At 36.1% G+C, this 14,597-nt stretch overlaps 1 protein-coding gene across 1 annotated transcript; it reads right to left on the bottom strand.

The window, feature by feature from the left end:
* Positions 1-2,116: 2,116 nt before the first annotated feature.
* On the bottom strand, positions 2,117-12,847 carry LOC143575930 (uncharacterized). Its single transcript, XM_077060162.1, has 22 exons — positions 11,827-12,847; positions 10,566-10,681; positions 10,268-10,476; positions 9,714-9,833; positions 9,023-9,151; positions 8,821-8,946; positions 8,653-8,708; positions 7,966-8,065; positions 7,756-7,873; positions 7,461-7,670; positions 7,041-7,371; positions 6,816-6,909; positions 6,437-6,545; positions 6,060-6,328; positions 5,582-5,709; positions 5,270-5,504; positions 4,502-4,687; positions 4,176-4,426; positions 3,079-3,286; positions 2,750-2,992; positions 2,578-2,657; positions 2,117-2,499 (listed from the first exon to the last, which is right to left on the bottom strand). The coding sequence occupies exons 1-22, from the start codon at positions 12,591-12,593 to the stop codon at positions 2,349-2,351; spliced, it is 4,236 nt and encodes a 1,411-aa protein (XP_076916277.1). The 5' UTR covers positions 12,594-12,847; the 3' UTR covers positions 2,117-2,348.
* Positions 12,848-14,597: the final 1,750 nt, after the last annotated feature.

Genomic DNA, 14,597 nt, shown 5'->3' with positions numbered 1-14,597 from the left:
CAATCTTGTTTACTTAAGATATCTTACTATAGATCTATTGTTTTGATATCGATTTGTCATATCCCATAGTTAGGCATGTTCAAAACGGTTTGGGACTAGGAACCGGAACCGGTTCCTAACCGGTTCCTATATTCAAAACCCTCTTTTAAACCGGTTCCAGGCTCGAACCGGTTAGGGAACCGAACCGGTTCTCCCACCCTCGGACCCCTAACCTATCTAACCGGTTCTTACCGGTTCCTAACCCGGTTCCTGTACCGCAACCGGTTCCAACCGGTTACAGTGTAAAATAAATCCCAATTGCACCAAATCTCTTGATTACGATTATGAGGTACAATACGAACGAAACTTGGTTCGGCGTTGGAACCTTGACCAACCGATGATTGTGAGGCAGCCATAACAACAAATATGAATATAGAAGAAGAGAAAACAAGAGATTAGAGAACTCAAAACGTTGTAATAGCGTTTTTTTGTATTTTTTTGCGTTCGGGTTTGCGTTTTGAGTGTTGTGATGAACCCATGACACCAAATACCTATTTATACTAGTAGTGGGGTGCTTGGGGGAGCCAAAAAAACGGCTATTTTTGACCCCAACGGTCAAAAAACGGCCAAAAAATCGATTTCCAACGGCTATATTCGATCCAACGGCTAGAACCGGTTAGGAACCGGTTCCGGATGGTTCGGTTCCAGAACCGGTTCCGGTTCGGTTCCGGTTCCTACCCGCCCCCACTCAGAAATGCAAGAACCGGTCACGGATCATCGGGTTGAATCAGATAGGGTCCGGTTCCTACAAAAAACGGGTAGGAACCGGTTCGGGTCCGGTTCGGGTCCACCGGTTCGGTTCCAGGAACCTGTTTCGTTGAACATCTCTACCCATAGTCACACTATGCGGTAGTGCCTATTAAAACTCTTAATTGAGTTAAGGAAATTTTTACCATACATAAGGTTTTCTCAAAATTAATTGCTTAAGTTTGAGTAAAGCCTCTGCTTTTCGCCATATGCTTAGTTCTATTCATATCAGATTTTTTTCACCAGGAAAAGCTATTACATTATGTAATGAAACAATTTCGTCATATAAACAAGATACATCCAATAACAAAAAAATAAAATACAAATTTACATTTACATTTTGTCTCTACATAAAGTAAATAAGCCAGATCGAATAAACAACCTAATAAACTTGTATTCCTATTTTACATTCGGCATTACGTCATATAGACTTCCTATCGTAGTGATTTTAAACAATCAGTAAATCTTCATTAACGAGAAATGGTTAAGTCTCCGCTCAAATTTTTTTTTTCGGTTCTCTTTTTAGTTTATCAAGTTAGTAACCAAAACCCGCATAAGTACTTTTTTTGAAATTCTGAAAAAGAATTGGTTTGAAACTATGGAAAATGCGGTTTCAAAAATCAAGTTGGAGAAAACGCTTTTATTACATTGGATTCCGAAATTTCTTTTTAATCCTAAACTCTTAGCACTCAAAATGTTTTTATTTAAAATGCACTTTGTTAAGAACGTAATATCTTGATACATCAAATTTTTGAAACTTTTAAAGCCTAGTAATGTCAAAAATCTTAAAAAAAAAGGGTCCTTCACATAATAATAACAAAACTGTTCACATAGAAAACTCTACGCATGCACTTTTCATGATGTATGATCTTAGCTATCCGTTACCTGTATACCATATTAATCTGTCTATACGACTATACCTATACTTGTTTACCAGATGCGAACTCAAATCACATTCTTTTTCTACACCTTAGAACCCAAAAGATTGTATTAACGAGACCGAAACAATCAACTTTTCTGACCAGTGCGTATTAACAAAATTGAAATTTATGCACATTATCTATAATTTTACAAATGTGACACATAAACTTATTATTCTAAGTTAGAGTTTCTAACTGAGGGATGTCCTACATTGGCTTTGTACGCTAAAACCATACCAACCTAAAACAGATTCATCTAGAGTTTTGTATTTACAAACGGATTCCATCCCAGAGAGTTTCAAGTGTAGTCACTAATGTACCCGCATTTCAACACGTGAAACGAACCACCATCACAACCATTCACATGAGACGAACCACCACCACAAGTCGTTTAACACTGACATGTAAACTAATTAAAAATCTACTAAACCCTGCACATTTCATTAGTATTTTGGATACAACTCTGATATAATATGTAATAAAAATTCCTAAGAAAACAAGCTAACAAATATAAGAAATTACCCTAAGTTTATTGATATAAAAAAACCCACAAACTTGAAGCAATACCCTTTTAGCCTACTAAAATGAATACCCAAAAAATATAGTTTCAAGAAAGAAAAATAAATAAACAAATACCTACAACTATGTTGATTGCCAAAACTTGTCAATATCACCACTATATAACGACCGATCTTGAATTTCTAAGTTTGCAATATGCCAATTTATGAAGATCGACTGGATGCATTTACATAAAACTAATGCAACTGGAAATATCCACCACTCACTTTCCTCCCTACACCAACAAATTAATATTATCAATCGATGGTCGGATTTGAACAATCAGATTAGAAAAACGATAAAATGTTCTCACATGGTCCAAGGTTGGAGTTCTGAAGGCGTTTTACTAGCCTGACTGGTGTAATGAGCATAACCGCATATAAAAGCAACCACCTACAATAACAAACAAAAGGTTAATCACACATGTAACTAATTAATTATCGGGATGTTTAAATCAAGTTTATAATGTTTAACCATGGGCTTACCACGTTGACTAAGGATGTTATGTTCCAGAGAGCGTATATATGAGCCAGCCCAGCAGATCGCCAGGGACCTTGACTAAACAGAGCATTGATTCCAGCAGGGAAAGGAAGCAATATCCCGAGTGGCAAAATGAATAGAACCAAGAACACGTGTGCTAAAGAAAATGAATATAACTGGAGCAATGTAAGTAAAACGAGACTAAAGTCGCCTAATAGTAACATTGAGATCACCAAACCAACAAGATCCTGCAATCGTTTGATAAATTTTGTTCAGATGCTTTATCATGTAAATATATGTGTTCGAATAGTATAGCAGATGAAGTACATGTTACCTGGTGGCCAACAGGTTTGGTGTTGTAGATAATAAACGAAAGCGGATATGATATTATTTGTCGGTTTTCTTTCAGTGATTTCAAACTGTCAATATCTAATACTCTACCATAACTCTTTTTTTGTGGCATGTAATCATTGATATCCCTTTGCGATTGATATGAAGCCTTATCGTCGCTTGAATCTTCTTGAATGGTGTTATAATTAATACTGTCGAAAGAAATAGAAAACAGTAAGAATATTGGAAGCAAGAATATCTGATGTGGATTACTAAATTGATGTTATATTTCATCTCCAAGTAGGGGCGTGCATGAATCCAAAATAAGCGACCCATAACCGAAACGACCGAATCCAACCAAAAATCAACGGTTTGGTTTTATGTTCTTTCCAAAAGCCGAATTTGCAGTTTGGTTTCGGTTTTACATGTACCAAAAACCAAACTGACTTTAATAATTGAACCAAACCCATAAAATCAGATAGCACCAAATTTTATAATAGGTCTTTTAAACGTTAAGTAAATTATAAAAAACTAATAAATGGTGTAGCCCAAACATTGTAGAATTAACAGTGTAATGATAAATTAGCTATAAATTAACACAACTTTAGACCCAAAATTTCAAACCCAGATTCATTAACTTGGGCCCATTTTTTCAACACTATAATTTCAAATCAAGTGGCAAAACCAAAAAAATTGAAACTGAAACCAAACGCTCTCTAAAACCGACCCGTGCACACACCCATCTCTAATGGTCAAACTGGTAAATTAAAGTAAAAGGCCAGCAAGAAAGGAGGTGGGCGGTCAAATGGGTTGCATGGGTCGAAAGTCGCCAACGTGCAATTTAATGCAAAACACTTTGCAAATCATTTGATTCAAAAGTTAGATCATTATTTAAACTACACAAAATTTATATTTTATGAATAAAAAATAACAAATTTTGGAAGAATAAACAGCGTTTTGGGTCAACCCAACTCATTTTGACTCGTGATTATTTCATCAATTATCCAGCCCGCCTGATCAGCCAGTTTTGTCACCTTTTAAACTAACACCTAAATAAAGCAATACGAAAAGAGGTTAATAACTAAAGTAGAAAGTTTTGACCTAGGCAGTTGTCCCGTTGGCTCAACCCTTACAGAAGACACCACAATTCCATATTGATGATTGTTCCCACTAGTAGCTTGAAACAAAGCCAGATCAACCCGTACACCATGAATCTTTAACGTGGGATTAGCATACGTTTCAATCCAGGTGATAATTGCAGAAAACATTGCCCTAAGTCGACCTCTGCGAACCAACCGCAACTGTGCATTTAAACCCGCTACAAATCGATACCACGTGGTAGGAGGAACACACTGAAAATAAACAACAAAATTGATCATCATTTATCAGATAAACGATTTCAAAAATCATGTGTAAACCATACTCACCTGATTCATAAGAGTTGTAATAACATTGTCACTGTTAAGTGAAAAAGGAGCCATGTAACTACCATCACCTCCAAACAAAAGAGATAATGGGAATCTTTGTTGAAGACGAGGCGGATCGCTTCGTTTCTCATCACCACCAAGAAAAAAGTCCACATAAGCGAGCATTAAATCAGACGTTGCAGCCACCTATAACATTACACAACCATAACTTCAAATTATGATAACAATACTTGATGATTTTATCTAAACTAGTCAAACTCCATCGCACGGTTGAGGCGGAAATTTAATTTCGGACGATATAGGTTCGGTTCATTACAGGACTGGAACTTAGTATAGCAACCGAAAGAAAAAACCAAAGAAATATAGTTGTGATATGCACAAAAGGATATTAACACAATTTTATTACATCGATCGAAAACCATAAACACGAATAAAGTCATGATAAGCCCCAAAGGATACCAACACGTGTTTGACAACGATCGAAAACCATAATAGTGAATACCGGTACTGATGCTGGTATGTGTTCGGTTCGTCACCAAATTCATACCAGATTAAGCATACCTGTGTATTTGGCTTTTTATAAAAATCAAAAAATAAAAACTTTTGAGGGTAAACTTCAAAGTAAGAAAGTTTTGTGGTCAAATTACTAAAAATGAAAACTATAGTAATTGGAAAATTTAAAAAAAAAACCTTTGTGGCCAAACTTCACCAATATAGATATATAATAAATTAATATAGATACATAATAAAATATTGAAAAGGAGTAACCTTTATGCCTTCATAAAGAGCACGTGACCGACAAGAACGCAAGCACGCATGGTCATATTCTGACCGAACAAACTCGCGTAGTCTTTGCAACTTCAACTTTTGCCTCCATTGTTGCCATGACCATGCAAGAGGATACGCGAGGAAAAACAGAATGCTGTATATTGATCCCTCCCACCATTGATAGGTTGCTAACGCGTTAATTTCTTCCACAAATCGATTAAACGCGCCCTCATACCTGCAACCTTAATCAATTAATCTAATACTCCTTTAACATGTTTAAAGACAAAATGATAACAATGGTTAAGAATTTACACAATATCTATGACTTGTTCAGGAGGCGTGTGAGGAAGATGCCACGGTTCTCTGAACGTATTATGCCCCATAAAGTACATTCTATGCACGTGACCTTGTGAGTCCTCAACTCGGTTTGTTTCTAAAACCTGCAACAAACACAATTAAAAAATTAAAGGAAAAAGTTGCACAAATGGTCTATGTGGCTTAACTATATTGCAAATTTGGTCCCCAAATTTAAAAAATTGCAAACTTTAGTCCGCTGCATGTGAGGGTATTTGTCACTTTTCAAACTTGGAATCACTTGAAAAGACAATGACCCTCACATGGCATCACTTTTCCATTTGAATTAACTGGGATTAACAGTGGAGACAAAATGTGCAACCTCTCACAAACGTATGAACTTTGCAAAATTTACAAAATATGGGGACCAAACTTGCAATATGGTCAAACCGAGACCATTTGTGCAATATCACTAAAAACTACATAAGTGAAAAACCTCGTTGAGAGACTCCAAGAATGGAAACGAGTGATCTATTTGAGAGCCTTGTGTTGGGGCAGACCCGGTAGACTCGTCAAACCCTACAAACTTCATCCTTGCAACACTAAGCACCAATGCTAACAAAATAAGGAGGCCCAATAAAAGAAGCCCAAATAACCATGGGCCGCCAAACGTGTCCATCAATTCTTCAAGAGCAGTGTAACAATGTGGCATGTGATATTTGTCTGAAATGCATTTGTAGGGACATGGAGTTTCAGCAGTACCGCCTAATAGGAGATCAAGGTTGTATGATTGTATCAATCAATTAGAACCAAACAATTCATAAGGTTAAAATAACAAAACAATAAATATTTTATCAGCTGGTAACTCAATACCTCGTACTTTAATATAGAAGGCACGATGAGGAAGCTCATTGGCTGGACACTCAAAACATAGTTCTTTGTCCGATCCTGTTACATTTTTGAATGTGCCAACAGGGCATTCCTGTTCAAAAATTAAAACCCATAAAAACAAAATATTAACCTTTTAACTTAATAGATAGTTACAGCCAAGATAACCACCATCAGAACCAAATATGTAATTTCAAAATACTACACTCCATGCAAATCCTTTTTTTCTATTATTGATCATCTGGACATTTTTCTATTATTGATCATCTGGACATAAAATATATATAATCTTATGGAAACTAACTAACATAATAAAAGAAAACTAACAAAAATTATATCATTTTAAAGCATAAGGTTAACACACCTCACAAAATGTGCCATAAAGCCCCTTTGGACAGGATTTACCGGTCACCGTTCCAACTTCACCAGCACCTTCTTCATTTCCACCCAACCCTCCCCTATATTAACAATTTGATATAATTAGAAAATACATTTATAAGACCAAAAACAATCATATTTTACTTAATATCTGCCTCCATTGTTGTCTATTATTTGCCAGAATATATGAAGAAAAATTATTATAACGAACCAAGTTGATATGTTTCCTTTGACAAAAGCAACGGGTAGATACACATCCCCAGTTGATATGCGTGACCAATGAAAATGGATTCTTCCACCACCACCACCACCACCGCTCCCGTTTTGACTTCCATGACCACCATCACTCGAAAGAAATCCAGTCTCACCAACAGTCAAAGCATTTAAGAACACAAGAATTGACCCACCTGAACCACCCCCGCCACCGCCCCCAGTATCTTGGAACCAACCATGATGTTTTTTGACAGTATGACCTCCTCCATCAGCTCCTAATGAACCATCAACAGACAAAGTTGACAATGGATGATCCAAGGAACCGATGACTGCGAAACATAAATCCAACATGCAAATCTTATTATTTTATTAACAAACGGCATGCATACTTTGACATAACAATATAATATACACTTGCCTAGAACACCACCACCAGCAGATGAGCCAGTGATGTCATCAGTCCCACCTCCACTACCCAGCCAACAAGGCAAACTGGCATCTCCATAAGGAAGCCCGCCCTCAATGCAAGTCCCGTTATAACAACCATAACCGCCACTACCACCATAACCTCCACCACTGCCAACACCAGCACTCAACACTTTCCCCTTGCCTAAACCTCCTGTGCAACCTGTCAACACACACCAATATACATTTATACAAATTTCAATGTCATTTAACTAAAGATGACAATTTTATAATATTTCAGTGAGTACCCATTTTTGTGGTGCTAATTCTCCCGGAAGAGTCAACCTTAACACTCCTTGCCCTATGGAAGTTCACAACAGACCCTTTTATAAGACCTTGAACCAGTATATCTTCAACACGACATATCTGAAAGTAGAAATTATATATAAATATGAAAATATTTACAAACTAAAGAAAGATACATCAAACTTTTATAAAGATTTTTAAAAACTAATTACCTGAAGAGTAAAGGATAATGAAGCATTCACATTGCAGTCATCAGGTGGATTCAGTAGTTCGACTGGGCATTGTTGAGATTCACAATTCAGTTTTGGCACCCTAAAGTTACAAAAATAGTACTATTTAGTAAAACATGCAGACATATATATATGCACACACGCACACACATAGCGAGATGGTCTTTACAGAAGACTAAAGTAATGCGAGAAGAAAAATCAGAAGCTCAAATCGTTAATTTTTTCTAACAGTTACAAATTTTCAAACTTCAACTTCTTACATACAAATGTTATGTTGCATACATAAGAAAACCATTAAACCTTTTTGTTATATGCTTTTTTGCACTTTAATCGTTTCCCTACACATGTGTAGGCATATATGCAGATTATGCGTAGGAAATATACCTACATACACATGATACGCAAAATAAGCGAGTTTTGTTATGTATTAATTACAATGTTAGAATAAATGAATAAACGTTGCATTTTAACCTTTTTTGTATATTAATATTTTCTAAAGTTGACAAAACGAAGAATCCTTTTCTTCTTTCTCTTCTCGCGCTAAAACCTCTTCTCGTTTGATCCCCCCCACCCCCCACCCAATATATGCATATGTATACGTACGTACATACATACACATATATAAGCATCTAGGAGTAAGTTACAGTTACATAACAGAAACAGACTTACACGGTATTAGCTGTCATATTCTCTAAGGGCCCACGTAAAACAGATCCAGGACCCACCTTTAAACAAGAAATAGTGAAAGTATCAGTTATTTTTGCAAAACGAGAGTCAATAGTCCATAAGATCAAACATGCATAAAGAGTGCAAACAACTCATTTACATGCAACTTACATTGACGCCATAAAACAGGGACAGAACAAGACGTTGTGCTTCAATTTGGTCACCTGGCCCCGACAGGTTTAATAAACCTTGCCCATGAACACCAAGATTAGCATTTGAGCGTATGGAAGAGGATTCCTGAGATAACAAAAAGGTACGTCGGTAAACAAAATCAAATTATAAAAACATTAACTCGTACAATTATTGTGAGAACCTTGAGAACAATAAGATTGCTAGCCTCAAGAAACGAATTCTGCACGTTCATGTCACCCTCGACATCAATAAGCAATTGCGAGTTCCACATCAAGAACATTTTTACAGTCATGCGCAGAGCACCATAAACCTATAATAGCAAATTTTAGTGTCAAACATGAGTTGATATAGTAACAGAGACAATATTTATGCTAGTAACTAAAACTTTTTGTTATTTCACACAAGATGTCTTTTTATAGTGTGGGCTATGTTCTAAAGTTCATTGCATCAAAATTTAACAATTTCTAAAGTTTGTAAAAATTCGATTAGTAGTAAAAGACAAATAAAGCAAAAAGCGATATTCTTCTAATTAATACACATGTATTTTTGTCTATACATCATTCAAAAGCTCTGTTTTTAATACTCTCTATACTAATATATAAATAGCACAAACTAGTTTAAATAAAAAGTTAACCGGAACCACAAGTCAACTTGATTCACAATTAATGAAATCAAAGAACTTTTGGAAGGGTGTGCAGTAACTGTGGATAGAACCAAGAGCACATAATAAGAAATATCAACATAAAACAAAAATCTATTATAATACCAAATCCAGAGAATTATTATAATAGATTTTTGTTTTATGTTTTTCTAGAGTTATACATTGTGCAACTAACAACACTGTACTACAGTACTACTGATAAAATGCTTGCCTTGATCACAGAATCACTAATCAGCAGTTCTTCTGCCAATAGCTCAAATTCTGACAAAGCATAATGTGATAATCCAAAGCTCAAGGCTCCTCCATCAAGAACACTAATTTGCCCTTGAACCTATACAAAGCATCATAATAAATAACTAAACACAATTATATGTGTGAACCCTTGGGTGGGCAAAAGTAAAATTGCACTAATTTTGACGTTATTTTACTAATCACGTGAAAATAACGTTAAAAGTGGCGGAAGGTTAATCAGGCATCATGTGGTGGCGTTGATAGCCGAAAGACAAGGGCACATGCACCAATCTGCCGGTGTCCCGATGATTGAGTGTTATGTGTCTTATGTCCAAGGCTTGATTCAAAACTACTATCGAGCCGGGGGTCTCACCGGAAGCAGCCTCTCTATCCCTATGGGATAGAGGTAAGGCTGTCTACATCTTACCCTCCTCAGACCCTACCATAGCATTGCTATTGGTGGGATATACTGAGTACGATGATGATGATGAATCTCATAAAAAAAGGAAACCCAAAAATCAAATTTTAGCTGACCTGGACACGACTCCAAAGCAAAGGAACAGAAACATGGGCAAAGTTTTGAATAAAAATATTTGTCATAAGTGGCTGATACGAGACCTCCATAAGAACTGTGTCTGTGTCGGTTGACCTGTTGAAATTGTCAACTGTAAGACTCCTGGTTACAGCATCATAAAATGTTCCTGCAGCACCCGCGTTTGATGGACATCCGACACTATTACCACCTGTAAAATACAAATGTAAACTACATCACTTTATTCCTTAAATGTTTAAAAATATATGCATACTTGCAAAAAGAATGTAACAATTCTACCATGCACAAAGATTCTTGGTTCTTCATGCCTGCTATATATGTCTGTAGCAACTCTTCCTCCACCACCACCACCAAAACCATCACCTCCACAAGCACTTATAATTCCATTTCCAGTCCTGCACTTATAAATAATATAAATTTTGGTCCTTCGACTTTACTACAAGGTTTAGTGTCCAACAAAATGAAGTGGAAACTAACTAGGCAACTTCCCTTATTGACCAGATATTGTGATGTGATATAATAAATTACACATTCAAATATGTCATCAAGACTTTTAGATATTTAGTTAAAAATACTTGCATATATACATCACTGTTTAGGTAATTAATTAAAGTGTACAAATATAGCTAGAACTAATATTCAAAATCTGGAACATAGCATCCATTCAAAGAATATAACATCACAATGTTACCAAATTGATTGTGTTGAGTGCACCAAATAAACTTCAATAAATAGTATGCCATCAAGATTTTTAAATATTTAGTTAAAAACACTTACACATGACTGAAATTTATTTACCTGCAACAGATCTTTATAACTTTGCTTGTAGAGTTCTATTTATCTACATTTGTTAAGCTGTTAGTAAAACTATTGACTATAATTAGTTTGGTGCATCCAAAACAATCAATTTGGTAACATTGTCATTGTGATGCTAAACTCTTTGAACGGACGTTATGTTCTAGATTTTGAACATCAGTTCCAGTAAATTTGTACTTATTATTAAGTTACCTAAATAGTGATGTATACTTTTAATTAAATAGCTAAAATCTTGATGACATACTATTGATTGAAATTTATTTGGTGCATCTATTGCAATCAATTGGTAACTACCATTGTGATGCTATATTCTTTGATGGATGCTATTTTCTAGATTTGAATATCACCATAACTTATCTTAAAAATGTTAAAATCTAGAACATAACATCACAATGAGTTAATGTCATCAAGACTTTTAGGTATTTAATTAAAAATACTTGCATATATGCATCACTATTTAGCTCTAATATTCAAAATCTAGAACATAACATCCATTCAAAAAATATAACATCCCAATGACAATATTACCAAATTTGATTGTTTTAGATGCGCTAAATTAATTCCAGTCAATAGTTTTACTAAAAGCTTAATAAATGTAGATTATAGAACTCTAAGCAAAGTCCCAAAGATTTGTTTCCACAAGCAAACCAGGCACTCTATAATGTTTGGGAAATAAATAACAAGAATCACATTATGTAACTACAAACTAGGTATAAGAAATTACATCTTATAACCCTTGAGATAGATGCTGCCACCAGAACCACCACCACCCTGCGTCCCACCATCACCTCCTTCCGCCAACAGAGTACCATTCATCTCAATATGACTTTTAACCAAAACCTTTATCCTCCCACCACCACCTCCACCATAATCCACCTCCTTACTAGTAGTCCCGCCTTTACTCCCATAGCTCCACGGCTTCTGCAAAGTGGACCATGAATACGCATCACCACCCCACACATCCTCCGGAAGCTTCTTATTACTCAACAAACACGCAGCTCCTCTCCCACCATACCCACCGCCCGCTCCATCAAGCCCGTGGGGGGTGCCACTAGTCTGCTCTGGCGGATCACCGCCTAAACCAGTCGTGTTCACAAGAGACCCCTCCCCAAAACTGGCGTTGGCAGCCTCGAGGTAAAACGAGCCGACCACAATCCGGGCGTTCTCGCCTAAACTAAAGTCCCCAGACACATTCACCCCGATTTCACAGCCCGAAATAACCGAACAGGTGAGGGTCACATTAGGAAGGATATAAAAATTGCCCTTGCCTGCTATATACATACTCTCAGTCAAATTCAAGCTACCAACTACCTCACACGTGGTATCCAACGTCCCGACGCCGCCGAGTCCATCCTCACACGTGGCCGACGGCGGGTGAGGCGGCGGCGAGTAATCGTGATAGAACAAATCACCACCGTAAACATCTAAGGCTAATCCACGGCTGAAGAAGACAGTGGACAACAGGAACGCAGATATTATCAAACTCGCCATTGCTGAATCGTTCAGTCATTACATCAACTGCATCGTTGATTAGATGATCAAGAGTTAGGGTTTTCAAAACCCTAGAGAATGAATGAATGATTAATTGATTAATATGTGTGTGTGTGTGTTTGGTAAGCGAAAAAGTGGTTTGAAGGAAGTTTTTGACAGAGTGAAAAGTGCTAATGTGTGGGGTGTGATGCTTTGCGGGGTTGTATGTTGAGCATGAGTGTGTGTACGGCGGTGTGGAGAAGGTGTATTTGGATCTGGGGAATGAACGACCGCTTCGAGTCAAATGAGCAACCAACCACTCTTCTCCAGAATTCCAAGGGGTGACGATCAGCACGTGATTTGCATGTGTATGGCTATAAATAGAATTTTAATTTACTAGTATAAGTTGACTGACTATATTATAATGTTTTATCTTATTTAATTACATATTTACGTGTGCTAACAATAAATATTATAGAATCTAATCACTACTTTTTAAATATTTCAATCTATAATTATAGTCCTAAATCAGCATCGATGTCCATGACGAGACTCGAACCATCAAGTTCACAAAAAGGAACACTGAATTTAATACTAAGTTAATAACCAAGTAACTAGTCTAGCCAAGATTAGTTGAAAGCTCACAACAATAAAAGCTAACCATGCGTATAATCTTCAATATAAACTGCAAGTTGAGCTTTATTCGACCTCGGGTCTGTTAATGGATTGTTTTGTTTAACGTGTTAGTTTTCTTGTTTATCTTGAATCTGGATGATTTTGTATGATTTTTAAACAAATATTAAATTAACAAGTTGACAACAATCCTAAATTATATTATTATCTTGAGGTAATATTTTGTTAACGAGTTAGCTAATAACCTGACTGTCAATGATCCCCGCCCAAATGGTTGAATTAAGACATCAAAATACTTCATTAAAAAAAGAGGCATTGGGTTGAAGTACCACATGTGACAAAAAAAAGGAAAAAAGGATGTTCAAAGTTGAGCTAGGATGTTTTTACGTACATGTCGTTTTCTTCTAAGGATGGTATCCGAGTCAGGACTGATAGAACATAATAATGTACAAGCTTCTTTTCAAAGACATGCTAGCCACACACCCAACGGTTTCATACACGAAGAATGCAGATGATGGGGTCAAAGGTAAATTTTTGCTAGTTTTGTATCAAGCAATAAATGTTAATTACTTAATTACATCTCGAGGTTGAAGAAGGTGTAGTTAGGTGGGAATTGTATATTGAGTTGCTTAAGTTACACTTTAGCCAATTGGCACGCAGGCAGGGGGCACGTGGGGTAGAAACTTCAAAGGTGGTTAGGTATAGAATTATGATTTCCATTTTGGGAAGAAAATATGGTTTTCATATTGTATTTGGAATTATGGTACAAAAAAACGTTTTCTTGCTTCATGTCTTTTCAATTATAAGTTTAATAATTAGTATATTGACCCGCCGCATTATAGTGGGGTTGTGAAACCGTAAAAGAATAAACTGACGATATCCACACATACCACAAAATTGATCGTTGATCCATTGTTGAAAAGGGAACTTTTATATTGTGGCGTTCCGGAATTTTATTTTTGTTTAAAAGTCATTTGGATCACCGATTGGCAAATGACCAATCCAATTATCTCCATTCCACACTTGAGAGAAAACCTCATATTTATTTGTCACATGTGACCGGAACTTAAACCTATATCTCCCATTTTTAATTTGTAGTTAATGACGAAATGCAATAGCAATCTGGAATATATAATTTCTTTTTAAAGGTAAATATATTTACACAAATATTCTTATGAAATGGAAATAGAAATTGGGTATTTGTTAAGAACATAGAGCTTATGAGTAGAATAAATAAATAGTCAATTGATGATATAAGAAAATAGAGAAAAATAGTGGTGAACACATATTATGCATAATGTCATGGAGCTATCCCTTTGACTTCGTGTGGCGCCCGAAGGCCAGCCAATCGATCCGCTCATGATTAAGGCTTGCTGGTTTCATCCTATCTAG

The sequence above is a fragment of the Bidens hawaiensis genome, unplaced genomic scaffold, assembly GCF_021521415.1.
Source record: "Bidens hawaiensis isolate Kalapana, Puna unplaced genomic scaffold, B.hawaiensis_p1.1 tig00027797_1, whole genome shotgun sequence".
NCBI lineage: Eukaryota > Viridiplantae > Streptophyta > Magnoliopsida > Asterales > Asteraceae > Bidens > Bidens hawaiensis.
This window is presented reverse-complemented; position numbering and strand designations above follow the sequence as displayed.